Source organism: Nestor notabilis, unplaced genomic scaffold (assembly GCF_000696875.1).
Source record: "Nestor notabilis isolate BGI_N333 unplaced genomic scaffold, ASM69687v1 scaffold12897, whole genome shotgun sequence".
In the NCBI taxonomy this organism is placed as follows: domain Eukaryota; kingdom Metazoa; phylum Chordata; class Aves; order Psittaciformes; family Psittacidae; genus Nestor; species Nestor notabilis.
Window position 1 is genome coordinate 1 of NW_009937166.1, and position 17,833 is coordinate 17,833.

The 17,833-nt window shown below is 40.1% G+C and overlaps 1 protein-coding gene across 1 annotated transcript in view; it reads left to right on the top strand.

Annotated features, from left to right (window-relative positions):
• Positions 1 to 6: 6 nt before the first annotated feature.
• Positions 7 to 17,833, top strand: part of LOC104408949 (E3 ubiquitin-protein ligase RFWD2) — a gene marked incomplete at both ends in the record, with an annotated part of 40,164 nt that continues 22,337 nt past the window's right edge. The window contains 6 exons of the mRNA XM_010018697.1: positions 7 to 83; positions 6,582 to 6,641; positions 8,145 to 8,242; positions 9,629 to 9,705; positions 12,266 to 12,385; positions 15,376 to 15,444. Of these exons, the coding sequence (XP_010016999.1) occupies positions 7 to 83; positions 6,582 to 6,641; positions 8,145 to 8,242; positions 9,629 to 9,705; positions 12,266 to 12,385; positions 15,376 to 15,444 (501 nt within the window). The remainder of the gene's footprint in view (positions 84 to 6,581; positions 6,642 to 8,144; positions 8,243 to 9,628; positions 9,706 to 12,265; positions 12,386 to 15,375; positions 15,445 to 17,833) is intronic.

Below are 17,833 nucleotides of genomic sequence, written 5' to 3' on the forward strand. Positions count from 1 at the left end.
GGCAGCAGGAAGAGGCCGCTGCTCACCCCGCTCTGCAACGGGCTCATCAACTCCTATGAGGACAAGAGCAACGACTTCGTCTGGTGGGTGCGATATATTGCGATAGTAGCACCCGCTACCCCGCTGAGGGAAGCCGCGAGGTCGCCATGCCGGCGGGAAGCCCCGCGGGGTGTAAAATACTAGTGGGTGGACGGAGCAGCCGGGAGCGGCACTTCGGGGGTCCTCTGCGGGGAAAGAGGCGTTGGTACGTCTCATTGCCCTCGAGGGATTATGGACTTGGGGTTCCCACCGCCTTTGTGGCTATGTGGTTGCGGTTTGGCCCTGCGTAGCAGCGTTGCTTTCACCGTCGCTGTTATTAAGCAAAATCAGGTTATTCCCAGCAGGTTCCTCCTCGGGTACACTCCGGAGTAGCCCAACTTACCGGAAAGGACTGACAACACGAGGCGTTTCCTCATACATAGCTTGTTGACACGCAAGTGAATGCCCCGTTTCCCTGGGTGGTGTAGTCTCAGCAGGGGCTGGAGGGGCTCTGGTGGGGGGGATGACCACTCCAGAGCCCTCCCGCTGCCCCACTCTGACCTCTGGAAGAGGAGCCAGTGGAAGATTCTGTGCTCCTACAGATGGGGATCCAAGGAGTCTCTTGGGGTGGCTGATGGATCCAGCAAAGCTGCTGTGGGTTTGCCTCTGTTGCTGGGAAGGGTTGGCTAGTTTGAAACAGCAATAAGGTTTGTGTCAGTCTAGCACTTAAAACCAGAGCCCTCCCGCTGCCCCACTCTGACCTCTGGAAGAGGAGCCAGTGGAAGATTCTGTGCTCCTACAGATGGGGATCCAAGGAGTCTCTTGGGGTGGCTGATGGATCCAGCAAAGCTGCTGTGGGTTTGCCTCTGTTGCTGGGAAGGGTTGGCTAGTTTGAAACAGCAATAAGGTTTGTGTCAGTCTAGCACTTAAAACCAGATGAGTGGGAAATTTCTGTGATGATGGAATAAAGATTTTTCTTGAAGCTGTTCAGATTCTGTTCTTCTAATGTTCATCCAAAGCTGCAGCTCATAGCTGGAAACACCCTTTCATTAGAAGTGGTAGACCAAGGCCCACTGCGATGTGTGATTTGAGAACTATTGGTAATTGGCAGTTTTAAAGAGAGCCCATTGCCGATGGGTTTCAAACCTCCTGACAGAAGGAGTAGATTTGACTATTTATTTTTTTTTTCTACAGCTGGTTGGAGGTACTAAAATGTGAGAACAGAAAGTAGGGGTGAGTGTTCGTATCTGAGAGTGGCGAACAGTGAAGAGATACTGGAAAGAAGCTTGAGTTGTAGGAAAGCAGTGTGTCAGAAAGAAACCATAAAAAACAATAAAGAGGAAGAGAAATGGCACACAGCTTCCAAGATGACTTTCTCGCAGCTCTGACTTACAGGTGAGGGTTGAAAGTTTGTCATCGCCACAGGGCAGGCATTGACTCAAAAACCTGGAGACTTGATTTTACAGCAGAGTAGATGGGAAACATCCTTGCTACTGAAGGGAGAATATGGGGCTGCTGAAAAGTTAGTGGCAGAAAAAAACAGTAAGTACTTCTTACTGGTAATAATCAAAAACTACTGCTCAGTAGCTGAATTGGGGTGAGAGGACAGCTGTAATCAGCTGATGTCCTGCTCCAGCTCAAGACTAGGCCACGTTAGGTGTAAGAACACTTGGTTTGGGAGATGGCTGTGTTGCTGTTGCTCATGAGTTTTGTGATCATGGGAGAGAAAGGAATAGTAAATGCCTGTGCTTCTCTGTTCCCTATACAATTACACTCTGGCAGTAGTGGTCTGCAACCATTGCTCCCTGTACTTTCCTAGTCAGCTGTCACTTCCCATTTTGTTATCTGTTGTGGAAATGGGGGTATTTGAATGGAAACAAGTTTGTAAGCCAGTTGAAGTATTTTAAGATAGTTCAAAAAAACTGAGTTTCTTGTTTGTATGGGTTGTTTTTTGTTTTGTGTTTGGTGGGTTTTTTTTTTGTTTTGCTATAGGTAAGTACTGTTCATGCTTCAAGGAGAACGTATAATTAGCTGTTTTCTCCCCACTGAGGAGTCCTGCTGGCTGAACAAGGGCAGGGGGTGTGGTGTGTGGGAATCAACTGAGTAGTAATTGTGGCAAAATGTCTTTTCTTATCTCCCTTTTCTTGGTATTTACAAGAGCCAGGTTGGGCTTATTGAAGTGCAAGTCAGAAGCCTTAAGAGCAGACAATGATTACAGTTAACTTACCTAGGTTCTGCACAACTGTGTATTTCTGTGGGCTGTAGGGTTTGTGCTTATTAACACTAGCTTCAAATTATTTTTTTTTGAGTTAGCAACACGGTTATGTAGTACAGAAATAAACTCAACTGGGCAACTCTGGAATTTTGAGTAAGCCCAAGAAGATGTGTGTGTGTGTGTGTGCTGGTTTAAATTGAGTTAAAGAAGATTTGATATCTGCGTGAGAAGCAGAAGTTTTCTGTATGCTGGGTTGTGTGTGTATTGCTTTTTTATGTAAGGACACTTTCAAGGTGCTGCCAGCTGCAGGAAACATTTGATAATTTCTCTGAACATGGGCTGTGAGTTGCTGTTAGCTACAGTTGTGAACTTGGTGGTAGATTCTGTCCATGCCAGACTGAAGGAGGGAAGGCGTAAACAAGTTTGGATGAGTTTCAAACATCAAGGTGCAAGTAAAAATCCTGTAAATAGTGTGAATGTGTGCAACCTTCCTGCCTGTCTTCTGAAAGTACTGTCTCAACAATGTGAGGCCTAGGCTGTAATCTAAATGTTGGCATACATTGCTAGTCTGGGTTGTGAAATGTTTAGCAAGTATATGCTCAGGAGTTTGCAAGTGAGTACCGTTTGTGGTGTATCAGCTTCTGCCTTGGAAAGTGTGACTCTGGTCAGGAAAGCCAATAGGTCTGGACCTATTATAAAAGGGGGAATGCTTCCGTTTTGTGCAGGATGTTGAATTTAAAGGTAATTTGTGCTGTTCCTGTAGCCAGGCCTCTTTCCACTTGCCTGGAGAGCATCTGAAAGGAAATCTTCTATTCAAAGGATTTTCTGTTGTCCAGCAATGTAGTTGCTTGAAGTTTTCCCATACATTAGCCCTCCTCGTTAGTGGTTGACTAAACCTCTTTAAAACCAGTTACTCTCTGCTCTGCTCCCTGGATAGAGGGGATCTTGCTGCAGGCTGCATCATACCAGTGCTTGTTTCTGAGCTCTGGCATATGTAATAACATATGTAAGAGGGGACATTGCATACTGACCTGGAGAGGTACATCCAACAGACTGGGGTGTAGGAAGGGCTGTTGTACCGCATTTAAAGGTAGACTTGCAGGTTCATGAGTTTTTAAAAACTCTTCTTTCCTCAGGTGATTGCCTGCTAATGCCAGGCATGGGCTGAGTGTAGCTGGTCACATGTTTGTGATCTGGCAAACCCCTTTAGTAAGGAATACTGCAAATTGACCCTGGTGGTCACAAACTGAAAGCACAGTGAACTGTTTGCGTACCAGGTATAATGGTAGTTTTATAATCTGTTGTTATATTAGAGTTTCAAATTGAGCAGATAGTAATGGCAGTGATCTTTGACCTGGCCACCTTATACGGACGGAGCCTGCAGCAAGTCCTGCTCTCTGTTTAGACCAAAGAGGAACAGAATAGGAGGGGGAAACTAATGGGTCTTGTCTGCTGCAGAGCAGAAGGAAATTTGAAATGTGTTGAAATTTGTAGTGACCACTTTCAGGTCTACTCCTGAGAGAAAGAAAGAGGAGAAAGAATGGTAAGCCTTTGCAGTGCTGGATAAAAAACCTGTTAGGTAAATAAGGCATCAGTGTCTGGTGAAGATCGGTGCCATTTTTGGCTTGCTGAAGTAATTTACATTCTTTTTGCCTGGGTCTGCTGCTTGAGACAAATAGACAGTAAGAGCTATCTCATGCAGAGAAGCCTTGATTTCACCATACCTCTGCTTCTCGATTTCGGTGTATACTAGAAATTGTAGTATGTCTCCAATCCCCATCACTCCACTGCTTTCTTAACCTTCCCTCTGTGTTAACTTAAAACAACTGATGCATAGCAGCTTTCATGTGTATAGCCAGCTTGGCTGTGGTAAGTATTAAAAGTTATCAATCTTGTTTCCACTTGTAAATTGGTGAGCATTTTACGGGAAACAGTTCTTAATGGAAACTTTAAGCTCCATTAACAATGACCCTGGCACAGAATGGCTACGTGTGCTGGCTCTGATTGCTTTTCCTCAATCATTTTGTCTCTGACACTTCTCCAGTCAAACTGGTCTGAAGAAGAATAAGTTTAAGAACAGTGGTCTTGGGTGGCTGTCATGTTAGGAGGTAATCTTGCTATTTTAGCTCTAATTTGTGACGTCCTATTGCAGACAGAGGAGCATTACAGCCTTGTTGATTGCTGCACTTCTTGGAGGCAGGGCATTAGGAGTGTGCTGGAAAGATTAGCACAATGCAGTGGGACTGTTAAACAGCATGACTAGAAAAAGGTGAAGAAGTTAAACTGCTCATCACTAGTGGGGAAAAAACAGATTCAGACACGCATATAGCCATAAGTCTTTGACTTTCTTTTTTTTTAAAGGCCAGCTAATAGCCTAAAAAGATAACTAATTCTCCTCTTGTTAATCCACCTTTGTTGGCTAAGTTTGGTCATAATTTATTCTGAGTAAACAGTGCCTTGAAACTAAATAACTTCTACCTTGGGAATAGTGACTTGAACTCCTGAAGATGGTGCTACTCAAGCTCAATGATGTGCAGAAAATGGTATGTCAGAGCGGAAGAGTGATAGGTGTGTGTTAATTAATTTTAAGTTGTCTTTTGAGGTGGCTCAGTTGGTCCATAGAGTAGCATTCTGGTTTGATTGTTTGTTTTTGTGTTTACACGGGCAATTTGGTGAAATATTTGAGACAACCTGGTCTGTATGCTAGGACAAATCTTTCAAGGTATCCTGTTTTCCAGTTTGGTGATTCAGAGGGGGATTGCATTGCCAGGGGCACAGCTTCCCCTGTATAGGCTTAAAAAAATAAATACTTAAGATGCATTTCCTTCTTCTGGTTTTTAAATGTCTAATGGGATAACAAGCGTTAGTATCTTCTAAAATGGATGATAGAGAGGGGGAATGACTTCTATGGATCGCTAATGAGAAGAAAAGTTGAGGTGCTCCCCTCCCCTGCTCAGCCAGGCATCGGTTGTTCTCGTGTGATCTGGGGGTTTGTCTTGGATTCAAAAAGATTCATGCTTTTCAAAAGTTGTTAACAGTTTATTAACAGCTCATTCTGTGGGAGCTGCCTTGTTGGAAGAAGGTGGGAGGAGGCTGTTTCTGAAGAAAAATGCTGGTGAAAACCTCTCAGCTGTGAGATTGGTGTGGACTTGTGGGAGTGAGAGGAGAGCATTTGAATCTCTTAAGAACTTGAAAGCAAGGTGAAGCTTGTGACACAGCAGATACATGTGTTGTGTGCAGAATTGTGACATTGCTGTCCACACCATCTCACTGCATAGCTGGCCAAGACCTGAAGATGAATATGTATGTGACAGCATATTTTACCAGCTGTCAGGATAGCAGCCATAGGAGTCACTGGAAGTAACATGCAGCTCTCCTCTGCTTTCATCTGTGTTTCATTTTCCTTTCAAACATGTCACAGCCACTTGATGATGAGACAGTAACAATCTCACCTAATGCCTGTTTTTTTCTTCTTGCTCAGGTTCCTGTGGAAGCACTGCTTGCTTGCACATCTTCTTTTCTTCAGCTTGGTTCTTAGTGATCACTCCCAGAGAGCTGGCTGTGCTTTGGTCACTAACTAGTGTTGGAAAAAACTAAAGCCCTTATCTCCATTTGTGCTGCTCTGTTTTCTGTATGAACAGGTCCAGGTTCTACCCTTTCCATCTTCTCCTCTGACTTTGAAACACTCTGCTTGACTGTTGGTTCCCTCTTTAGGCTGCACTGTTGCCTTCATGGTGCTCAGCAGCAGCCTTAGCCCTGCCTGCTGCCTGGCAGTGCTCTGCAGGCACACCCCCTCTCTGGCACTTTTTTTTTCCTGCCTATTAGTTCTTGTTCTTATGACAACATTACTATTTCTGTTCTGTTCTGCCTTTTTACTTTTTTTTTTTTTAATTAGAGATAGCTATTGGCTGAGGGGGAAAAAAAAAAGGAGGGCTAAACTAATCTTGGTGTATTTATAAACACCTTATGTCTGTTCATGTATAAAACAGATTTTTTTACATTTTGTTTGAGACCTAGTACAGATGGTTAGGAGGTTCTCCTCCAGTCTTGTTTGTAGAAGGTGCTCTTGCTTTGTTAGGGTAGTTTGCAACTGTTGAAATCTTCAGGAGTGAATACTTACCTGGTTTCTAATTGTAGCAAACTGCAGTATCATTCTGAGTTCAAAGGACTGTTGATTGCCCTTTTGATCTTTCTACTGCCCAGCTGCTGTTGCACTTGTGTGTCCTCTTTCATTTTACAAATAGAAAATATTACTTAAGCATGATTAGGTGGCTGCTTTGAATTAATAATATTTTCCTTCCTTTTTTAACATAAAAAGACATCTTTGTGTATTTGATTTTGTTTTCAGCCCCATCTGTTTTGATATGATTGAAGAAGCCTACATGACAAAATGTGGACACAGCTTCTGGTAAGTTGGGTTTGTCTGTTGTTGGGTTTTTTTACTTTTTTGTTGTGCAGAATGTCCATCTCTTATAGCAACATCCGCACATGCTGTGAATCCCTTTCCTTCTGAGTTTCTGTTACTTTGCTGTCTTCTATCCCTGCACTGAAGTAAGAGTTTGAAATAAAGTTTTAAGATGGGTACTAGTTAGATTTAAAAAAGTCATCTTAGTGTTGAAAACAAAAAACATTGTGCCACCCTATTTCCTCTGTAAAGAAATAAAATGGTCATAAACTGCCAGTAGCATCCAGTATCCAGAGTTGGAACAGTTTGTCAACTTACCTCTTGGCCTTGCCTCTTAAGAGGTCATGGGAGTGAATGTTGATGTTAAGAGGTCCTCCTTGCCTTTGCGCATGATCGTATACATTCTGAAGTGGCTTGCACATTGCCTATTGTAATTCCTTTAAACTTTTTAATAGATGATATGCTTCAGGAATGTTTCTGTTGTATTGAATTGGCCCACTCCCCTTATTTTTCATTGTGTTATTTCTGGCTGTTATGAGAAGCAAATGTTTGGTGGTAAAGTACAAGAACCCTCCAGGGGCAGGTGTAGAACTGTCTGCTGTTCCTCCTCTCAACTAGGGCTTGGAATAAAAGTTGAATCATGATGTTTTAATGTCCCATGTACATTATACTCTTGCAGCATCTGTTAACTAAGAATAAATTGCCTACGTTTTTACAAGAAGTAATATTTCAGTAGCATAAAGCATTTCCTCGAGTAGCAGATTCAGTTAACTTTCAGAAATATTTTGACCTGCAACAGGAAAGATAACAGCTTATGGTGGCGCCCTCTATTGAAACACTTTATCCCTGTGATCTCTAATGTTTTAGAAGTCCAAGATGAGAAGCATTCAAATATTTTTATTTAGAAAGAAAAGAGCAATGTTGTCACAGGATGTCTTTGCCAGCAGCTGGCTTCAAGCTAGGTTCTTAGTGAGATGCTTAAACCTGATGCTAAAGTGAATCTTGTAGGTACTGTTGCTCAAATAGGTAAGAGCTCAACAGAGAGCACCTCTGGAGACACTTCTGGTGAGAACAAGAGCCAGGAGGTGGGGGGAAATATGATAAGCTGGTGAACACATTTCCTCTGCTCAATTACCCAAAATGCATAATGGCTTTTAAAGTTGCTTGCCCAGTATTTGGGCTAATCTAGAAGAGTTGCTTCTGAATAATGCAGTCTGCTTGTTAGCCCTATGTGTGGAAGGGGAGCTGAATTATCCACATTGCCACAATCCTTAGGGAAATAAGAGTGAAGCACTTCTAAACACCTTTTGTATTCCTTGCCAAGAAACTTTGCTGTCTTTCTGCTGGAGCATGCTCTGAGTTAATATTGGAACATTTTGACTCAACAGTAGGATCTTGGCAATGCAGCTGTTAGGTTATCTAAGGTTGATATTATTTACCTTGTGCATATGTTTTGTTCCTTCATGTTTGCTCACAGTTTTGTTTCTTGTTTATGTTTTTAAACAGCTATAAATGTATTCACCAGAGCTTGGAGGACAATAACAGATGTCCCAAATGCAACTATGTTGTGGACAACATTGATCATCTTTATCCCAACTTCTTAGGTGAGCTCTAAGCTTGCTTGCATGAGAAACATCTTAGTTATTAAGGAAGGTAAATCATTCTATAAATAACCAGCTTCTGGATATTGAAAACAAAATCCAAACATCAGCCTTTTGGTCAAAGGTAGTTTAAAAACAAACAAACAAAAACCCAAACACCACCACCACCCCCAAAACAAAACACCAACAAAAACCCAAACATCAAATAAACCCTGGTTAGTAGCATAAATTGTTAATAGTCAACTGCCTCCAGCAGTTCTGTATGCTGAGTTAAAGTATTGACTGACTTGATGCTGTTTGCATACTAACAAAAGCAAAACAAAGATGTTCTTCTGATGGCTAGAGATTTGAATCTCTTTACTTTTGTTTTCTTGTACTGTTGCCTGTCTAATCAAGAACATGCCCTGTTTACAGAGCTTGGACACTAGGGGGGGAGGGGAGGAAGGCTGAATCACATATTGTATTATCTTGGCTACTGTAGTGAGGTCTCTGTGATGTATGAATGTGTATATTAAAAATATTTGTACACATACCTGTACATAATCATGATTGATAGCTGCTTAAACAGAGGACAGAAGTCTTCCTAACTGGTAGTAGAGTTTAAAACGTAGTTATGGGGAGAAAAGATCAACGGAAACACATTGCAGTGTGAAATATCAAAACTAAGTTAAATGTTGATTTCATGTGCTGGGATACTAATTAATAGTAAATAGATTATAAGCCATGGTGGCCAAGGAATGCTTCAGAAATGGTATCCTGATTTATACCCAAGCATGCTGTGCCGAGGGTGGTGCTGAGATGGGTTGTAGAGTATGTACTAGGCCAAAGAGCCTAACATAGGGCTTCTGTACGCTTGTGTTCAGGGGTTTGAGGTCTGTTTTGGAGGGACAAGAGCTTGTATATGTGTGTGCAAAGGGTTCTGGTTATCCTTCTCTTTGCACAATTCACTAAATTGGTGTGAAATAAAACAGTAGCAAAAATATCTTTAAAAATGTGTGTAGTGATTAAACAAAGTTTTTCTATTTGGCTATGCTTGGTTTTGGCCTGTAGTAATCAAATAATATTTTATCTCCCTCATACTGTTCTCTGATACACTTCTGCCTTGGTGTTGAAAAACATTGTTAAAGACCCATGGGTGCTTAGAAAAAGGAACTGAAGTAATTTGGGGATTTTTTTTTTTCATATTTGTTGCTGATTTTTTAACAATGTTGAAGAAAAAATCAAGCAGTAAATTGGTGAGAAAAAAGTGGAGATGTCTGCTGTTTTAATTACTTATAAACTTACTATGGAATCACTAACCAAAGTAAAAATATCGAGGTAGAATCTTCCATATTTGTTTTGTGAACTTTAAATCCCTCTCCTCTCTGACATCTTATTTATGTTTTTTAGTCAATGAACTTATTCTTAAACAGAAGCAAAGATCTGAGGAAAAAAGACTCAAACTGGACCATTCAGTGAGTAGCACCGTATGTTCCAACTTTCTTACTTTATATATATTTAATGGTTTTGTACAGCAATTGTGTCATTATGTGTCTTAATTCAAAAGAAATTGTACTGTTAAGCTGATGCTTTAACTTGCTTTATGAGGGACTAATATCAATATCAGTGGCACTAGATCACTTCAATCTTGCTAACTCTTGTTCTTCCTGCCAGCATTGCATGTGTAGAGGCAAGCTGTGTTAGCATAGCTAAGTATCATGTAATGTATTGAATATAACCTGGGAAACTATCTGTGGAAGCACACTTGTTTAAAGGTAATAATTTTCACTGTTGGAAATTACAGCTACCGTCAGTGAGGGTAATGGATGATTAGAAGTGCCATAGGCTTGTCTATTCACGTGTGAGAAGCTGTGTTCTATAGAGAAATTGGAGGAAGGCTAATACCAACCACAGAAGAGAGAAGGATGTGTTTTGAAGTACTAGTGTCTAGCTCTGATCCCAGATAAAACTGCCTGGATATCTTCTAGGTTTGCTTCAATTCACGGAATTGGCGCATGAACTGTGTTCTTAGTTCCTGAAAACCCCTGTACAGCAGCAGTGGATGCTTTTGTGCATTAAGATCAAAATAATATGTGACATTAACTAGAAAACTTGCATATTTGTCTTCTTATGTCTGGCTTCCTTGGCTTCTGTAATTCATAAATAAGGCTCAAAGGAATCATAAAAATTATAGAGCCCCCGTTTTTTGGGGTGGGGTTTTTTTGGTGGTTTTTTTGTTTGGTTGTTTGGTTTTTTTTTTCAGTTAAATCCCTCTGTTAGTGTTATTAATTTAGGGGCTGCTTTGTAGAAATCAATGCTTTCAGCAGTTGTATACAGTTAGAAAAGAGTACGCTTTAAGGATTCATGGGTTTGCTCACAGTAACATTTTATATTAATTATAAAATATGCATGTATAGCATATTTAATATAAAATCTACATAAACTGTTTCTGATTTAAAATGCACACAGTCGATGTGAAGACATGTGCAATAAATTCTTGGAAATTGGTTCTACTTTTCCTCATAGTGCACCTTTGAAAACTATGCCTGCAGATGCATGTGGCTTAGATAACTACCAGTAAGTGGAAATCTACCATGAATTCATGCCCAAAATAGTTTTGTGTCTACCTTTTGGCAGCAAATAAAAAACAGTGACAACTCTAAAAAGAGAAACTTTGTACCAGTGCCTTAATATGACTGTTCTCCTCTTGTATTACTTCTGGTATTAAGAGAAGTAGTTCAAAACACACTGCAGGAAATGCACCATTTCTTTGTCGTGGGATTTATCTTAAGAAATCATGTTAAGGCATCTTTGAAGCTTTCTGAGTATTTTATTAGTAGTACATTTAACTAGTATGTTAGTATGTTAAAGTTTGTCTCAAATCTCGTTGATTTGTTTAAAAATTAATTCTATTTCCAATTGTTCCAGATTGAAATTGAGTTTTTTGCCTATGTGGTTTCCACAAGTTCTGTTAAGAGTTGTGTAAAAAGTTGTGTGTTCTATATGGATGTTATATATTGGTTTTAATCTAGTCAAAATAAATAGGCTAGAATCTCTGGAAAAAAAGTGTGGGTTAGACTGGATGGCATTTTTAGTTCTTGTAAGTTTAAGTATCTTGATCTAGTGTCATAGTTGTATAGGGTAGGAATTTTTAATCCTGCTTTGTTTCTTAGAAGGCTCAAAGACCTTTCAGCTGCTCCTTTTCCTGAGTTTTTTTGATGGAAGGCTGTATTAGCATTGACCTATTATTTGGGTTTCCCAGTGCCAGACAATACCTTGCGGTTTTGGTTTTGGTTTTTTTGTGGGGTTTTTTTTTTTTTTTTCCCCTCCTGTTGGCTGACAAGGAGAAGAGCAAACAGCCTGTTGGGAAGAATGGGCTGTGTGGTAGTATGCTGGCTCTATGAGGAGTCCTTCTCAGCTCTAACAGGTTAAATGAGTTTATTACTTTGATAAACTTATCCCATCTTCTCAGTCCATCTTCTTCCCAGCTCTCGTACTCATGTGAAATGCTTTTAAGAGTAGTAGTGAGGGAGGTGAGAGTAGGGGAGAAAAAAAGCTGATACTGTCTTCTTCCACTTGAATTTGACATGAGGGGTTTACCTATTACTTGCTTAAACTTAAAAGGTATTGCCATTTAACAGTATTTCAGATAGATATAATGCAGCTAAGGTTGGGTAAACATGTTTTGGTTTGGCTGTGTTTTTTTGCTTTAACTTTCTCTCCATGGAAATGTGGTGTTTGTTTTTTCTCCCTGTAGAAATGTGTTCTCAGAAAGTAGGGCACAAGTTGGATAAAATTGCATCTGAAATAATCTCTTCCTAGCAGCAGCTACACTCTCATGAAGCATGAGTATCTTCCAAATAAGATAAGCAGTTACACAGTAGGACAGAAGAGCCATAACCTGTACATGTGGGAGAGTAGGGAATTCTGATTCCTGAAAATTGTTCTGAAATTTTACAAAGAACAATACTGCATTGTTGCTTTTAATATCTGTTGCTGGATGGCTTGAACTCACTGTCTCGCCAACATCTCTTGTTCTCTTCCTAGAATGGCCATAGGTGGCAGATAATTCAAGATTTGTTGGGAACTGATCAAGACAATCTTGATTTGGCCAATGTCAACCTGATGCTGGAGCTCTTGGTGCAAAAGAAGAAGCAGTTAGAAGCAGTAAGAATTTTCCCTTGTCTTATTTAAATGAGTGCCATTATCTAGACAGCAGTTGTTTCTTTTCATTATTCTTGAAGTAAGATTTTATTGCTAAAGTAATTGCTCAGATTTTACTCTTGCATTTTGGTGTGGAAAACTTGGCCATCTGATTGACCTGTGTAGCAAACTAACATTTTAACTGTCATCCCTGTAACACAGAATCATAGGGTAGTTAGGATTGGAAAGGACTTTAAGACCATCTAGTTCCAACCCCCCGTCATGGGCAGGGACACCTCGCACTAAACCATGTCACCCAAGACTCTGTCCAGCCTGGCCTTGAACACCACCAGGGAGGGGGCATCCACAACTTCATTGGGTAATCCATTCCAGTGCCTCACCACCCTCACAGTAAAGAACTTCCTTATATCTAACCTGAACTTCCCCTGTTTTAGTTTAAACCCATTACCCCTTGTCCCTAAGGAAAAGTCCCTCTCCCCATCCTTGTAGGCCCCCTTCAGATAGTGGAAGGCTAGTATGAGGTCTCCACGCAGCCTTCTCTTCTCCAGGCTGAACATCCCCAACTTTCTCAGTCTGTCATGCTTACAAGTGTTGCTTCGGCCAGAGTTGTATAAACAAGCAGGGAAAATGGAATAGAATAAAAGGAAGTCATTAGCAGAACAGAGAAATGCATATGAAGATGTTTACTAATTGACTGTTGCACAAGTAAATATCACATCTTTCTTGGTAATAAGCACGAAGTCCAAAATACAGGATAAAGAATAAAATCACAGAATGTGAAAAAGATCACACTTTTTAGTTTTGGCTGGAACTACTAGAACCTAAATGAATGCCACCCCTGAAGGCTTCTTTTAGAATTTAATGGTTAAAAAAAAAGTTCAGTTGTCTTATTTATGAGGCTGGTTTGAAGACTTACACAATACAAAGCAAGCTGTTCCTGTGATTTAACTGAAATGTAGTTGGTTTGTCACAGTAAAGAACTTCCTTATATCTAACCTGAACTTCCCCTGTTTTAGTTTAAACCCATTACCCCTTGTCCCTAAGGAAAAGTCCCTCTCCCCATCCTTGTAGGCCCCCTTCAGATAGTGGAAGGCTAGTATGAGGTCTCCACGCAGCCTTCTCTTCTCCAGGCTGAACATCCCCAACTTTCTCAGTCTGTCATGCTTACAAGTGTTGCTTCGGCCAGAGTTGTATAAACAAGCAGGGAAAATGGAATAGAATAAAAGGAAGTCATTAGCAGAACAGAGAAATGCATATGAAGATGTTTACTAATTGACTGTTGCACAAGTAAATATCACATCTTTCTTGGTAATAAGCACGAAGTCCAAAATACAGGATAAAGAATAAAATCACAGAATGTGAAAAAGATCACACTTTTTAGTTTTGGCTGGAACTACTAGAACCTAAATGAATGCCACCCCTGAAGGCTTCTTTTAGAATTTAATGGTTAAAAAAAAAGTTCAGTTGTCTTATTTATGAGGCTGGTTTGAAGACTTACACAATACAAAGCAAGCTGTTCCTGTGATTTAACTGAAATGTAGTTGGTTTGGGGTAGTTCTCATGTATTTGGCCATTTCATGCTGTTGGTCATTGACCATTTTCCAATTATGAGAGACAGATCTGCTAGATAACACAATTACAAAGGATTACAAAATTTGGCCTACTGAACTTTGGGTAGGAGGGTGGATTTAGATGATTCTTTAAAAATAGGTGAGGAAAAGTTGTATTGGGAATGGCTTATCTTATTCAGTCTTGCAGAATAAATATTTATACAACTTATGGTTCTGATGGAAGTAACCCAAAAATTTTTTTACTGAATACTAGCAGAACTGATATGTTATTGCATGGGACTTCTAGGTAACATTTTTTTATTGTGGTTCAGTGAAGATATGGTGGTGGTATGGTTTCTAACTCCACAGTAAAACCTTTCTTCCTCCCCATATCATGCCAAGCCTTTTTGTCATTTGTGACAAATCTGGAACAAAGAAGGCACAGGACTGAGTGTATGGGTGCTTCTGAGCAGGAATATCTTTCAAAGATACTGAGCCTTAAACAAAAACAACACTATCTGATGCTCAAAGAACAATTTAAAAAACATTTTTGCTTTTTAGTGTTACTTGCTTCACTTGCGTTATTGTCAGAGGGGTGTAGAGGAAGAAGATAATCTCAAAAAAGTGGTAGTCTTAAATTCTAAACTCTTTACTTGTCCTGTCCCATCTGCCTTGAAGGAATTATGTGTTAACTTCTGTCTTGAACTTTTGAGAGTATGTTCACAGACCTGTAATAAATATTTTGGTAGGTTGTGAAAATAGGTCTCAGTGCTGGCTTAGGATTGGAGCTATATTAATGCTGGAATGTAGGCTTTATTTTCCTTTCCTCTTGTGCTTCTCTTATCTTGACCTATCAAATTTTTGGCCAATTTGGGAGATTATATTAAGCTGATGCTTAAGGCAGATCACCTGTTATAGAAAGAGTGGAAAGAGATACTTTAGTTTCATCAGTGACATTATTGTTGTCTTCCACTCTATAGAGGAATCTTCAGCAGTAATCTCTTTATGTAAACACAATTGTTAATTTTGTAGGGAGGTGTCCTTTATATGAATACTGCATGCTTTGTTAACAGCAAGATGGATGCTAGTGATCTTCTAGGGTAGAAATGAGTCTGAGAGGAACCTGTATTCCAAAACCAATTTCAGATGCAGTAGCCAAAAAAAAAAAGCCTAAAAGCCTTTCAGCTTATTAGTCTTCAGTAACACACAAACAAGAACTGTTAAAATCATTTCTGCCTTCATGTAAAAACTTGTTGTGAGCCAAGCAAAACCTTAAAACCTGTGAGGCAAAGTAAAACTACCATTCTTAAAATTGCCTTAATAAGCTATTTTCCTCACCTCTAAATATAAGCTGTTTCTGTGCTAAGTGTAGATTTCTGTGTATGAAAGGAATGTTTGTTTCTCTTGATGAAGAGTTATACTTCCTTATTTACTGTGTTACAGGAGTCCCATGCTGCCCAATTGCAGATCCTAATGGAGTTTCTCAAAGTTGCCAGGAGAAACAAACGAGAGGTAACTTGCTTTGTGTTTCAGTGGGTAAGGTGGTGTTTGCTGCTTTCTACCAGTTCATTTCCAATTAAGTGACGTGTTAGCCTGGCATTATCTGTGCAGTGAAAAAGGCAAGGTGTTTTTGGGGAAATCTCCGGCAAAGGACATGTGGGTTTTAAGGAAAATTAATCTCTTTACAGGTGCCAGCTTTTAATCACTTGTCTTTTTGTCTCACACTGGTAAAGCATATGAGAAGATAGAGATTCCTATGCTGTAAATTCACATCAAATTCTTGAAAAGATATTCTTTTTTTCCCTGTGACGGGAAAACTGAAAGATGCAGGAGGAGTGAAATTGCCATCACTCAATTTTTTTTCTTTTAGTGTGTCAAATGACATGACTAATGCTGTGTTGTGAAAGAATGACTATTCTGTACTTTTTCCTTATTTATCTCAAAATGAGTGCCTCAAGGAATGTGAGAGAGTCCTATAATCACATACATGGTCTTTGATGGTTTGGGGCTTATCATTTATTATGTCATATAGCGCATAAACCCTAATGCCAGAAATATCTCAGAAACCTAGAAAAATGATTGTAAAAACAGCAGAAGGACAAGTTTTGGAATCTTCATTTCTGATAAAAGATGCGAAGAATATAAGACCCAACGGAGTGACTGTAAGGTTAAACTTGAACCATGTAGAGGTGATGGGTGTAAGAAGCTTTCTCCAGTGTGGATTGAGGGTCTGTTTATGGAGTCATCCCAAAGCCACTTGTTTGGAGTCTGTTTGCCAACAGATATCCATGGCCGCCTGAGCAGAAACAACAAGGGTAGTGGAAAGGAGCTAATCAAAGGGGGAAACTGAGACCAAGAAAGTTGCATTTATGGAGTATGAGACCTACTAGACTAGGTATAGTATCGTGAAAAATGATGAAAATACTCTCTGTTAAGATACCTGCATGTCAGAGGAAAATGTGAGAGCCAAGATACACTCTAGTGTGCTAAACATAGCAGTGAAGACAAAATGGCATGCTTCTGATTCTGTTTAGTATGAATCATACTACTTGTTTAATCCTTCAGAGTTGAAAAAAACTGAGAATTACCCATTACTGTTGTTTTTTTGCTTAAACAGCCAAGGCTCAAGCATTGTTCAAAACCATTAAGGTATCTTTTTAGCTTTCATTTTTTTGAATGCTAGTAGAGGTTATTTTGTGGTGGTTTAGTCTTATAAACATCTCTCAAATCTTCAGAATATCTACTTTTATATTCTTGTATTCATAATAGTTTATTATTGTGTAGAGAATTTCAGAAGCTTGACCCTTCACTGCAGAACTCAGTGCAGGCTCTAGCCATTGTCCATTGGCACTATTAAACACCTTCCATCAGGATTCAGTGCACCTAGAGGGACCATTAAGATATTGGGGAAGTTTCCTGGTAATGCTGCCTTATCTAGGAGGTGAATTGAGAAGTAGGTGCTTCAGGAGGCTCATACATAGCTTAGCCAGGGTGTCCTTCCTTAAGTAATCCTGTGGTGATTCAATGGCAGGAGTGGGGTAGTACCATGAAGTCAGTGATGACTTTGCTTTGTTCTGCCCCAGTTGGAACTGACTTAGAATAACTCTCACAGAAGGAGGGGCTGTTGATACATACTTTACTTTGCTTGTGCTGAGTGGGAAGGATTAAGGGAAGGGAAATTGCATAGCTACTGGTTTTTTAATGTATGGTAGCACAGTGTTCCACACTGGAGACACTTCGTTTTGGCTGCAGATCCTCCTAATACAGCCTTGGGAATGTCCTGAAGCCTATTGGAACACATAGCTTATTTCAGATCCTCTCTGTCCCTGCTCTTGTGTTCCCTCTGTTGGCAATACTTCCTCTGTTATTTCTTACCCGCCCCCCTGCCCTTTATATTCCAGTGTTATCCAGACTGTCACATCTTGCATGACTTTTATGCTGGCCTGTCAGTTCTGTCCTTGCTGCAGTGATTAGTGTCTGGCCTTGCCATTTATTTTATGGGAAATTAGCACTTGTCAGACTTGCTGCTAGCGATCTTCCTTTTCACTTGGATAAGGATAAGAGAAATCAGAAATGAGTGCGTAAAAGCATGAAAAATACAGACCAGTCAGTAGGGTAGAAAGATACCAAAATCTGTCTTCAGCAATTAAGCTATATCCATAGAGTGAATTAAGCCACTTGATGCTCCCTTTGTTTTAAGTCACAAGGTCCTCCGTGTAGCTGGAGTTTGTGTCAAGTATTCCTTTCTGGAGGGAGTTTAATGTCTGGATAATAGGAGAGTTACTATCTGGGAAAGGGTTATGCTACTGGTGAAGGTGTATCCAAAGCCCAAGATGCTAGTTTGAAAGCTGAGAAGGGGTTTTTAAGGGGCTGTATTAATAATGTAGTAAAGCAGAGGAAG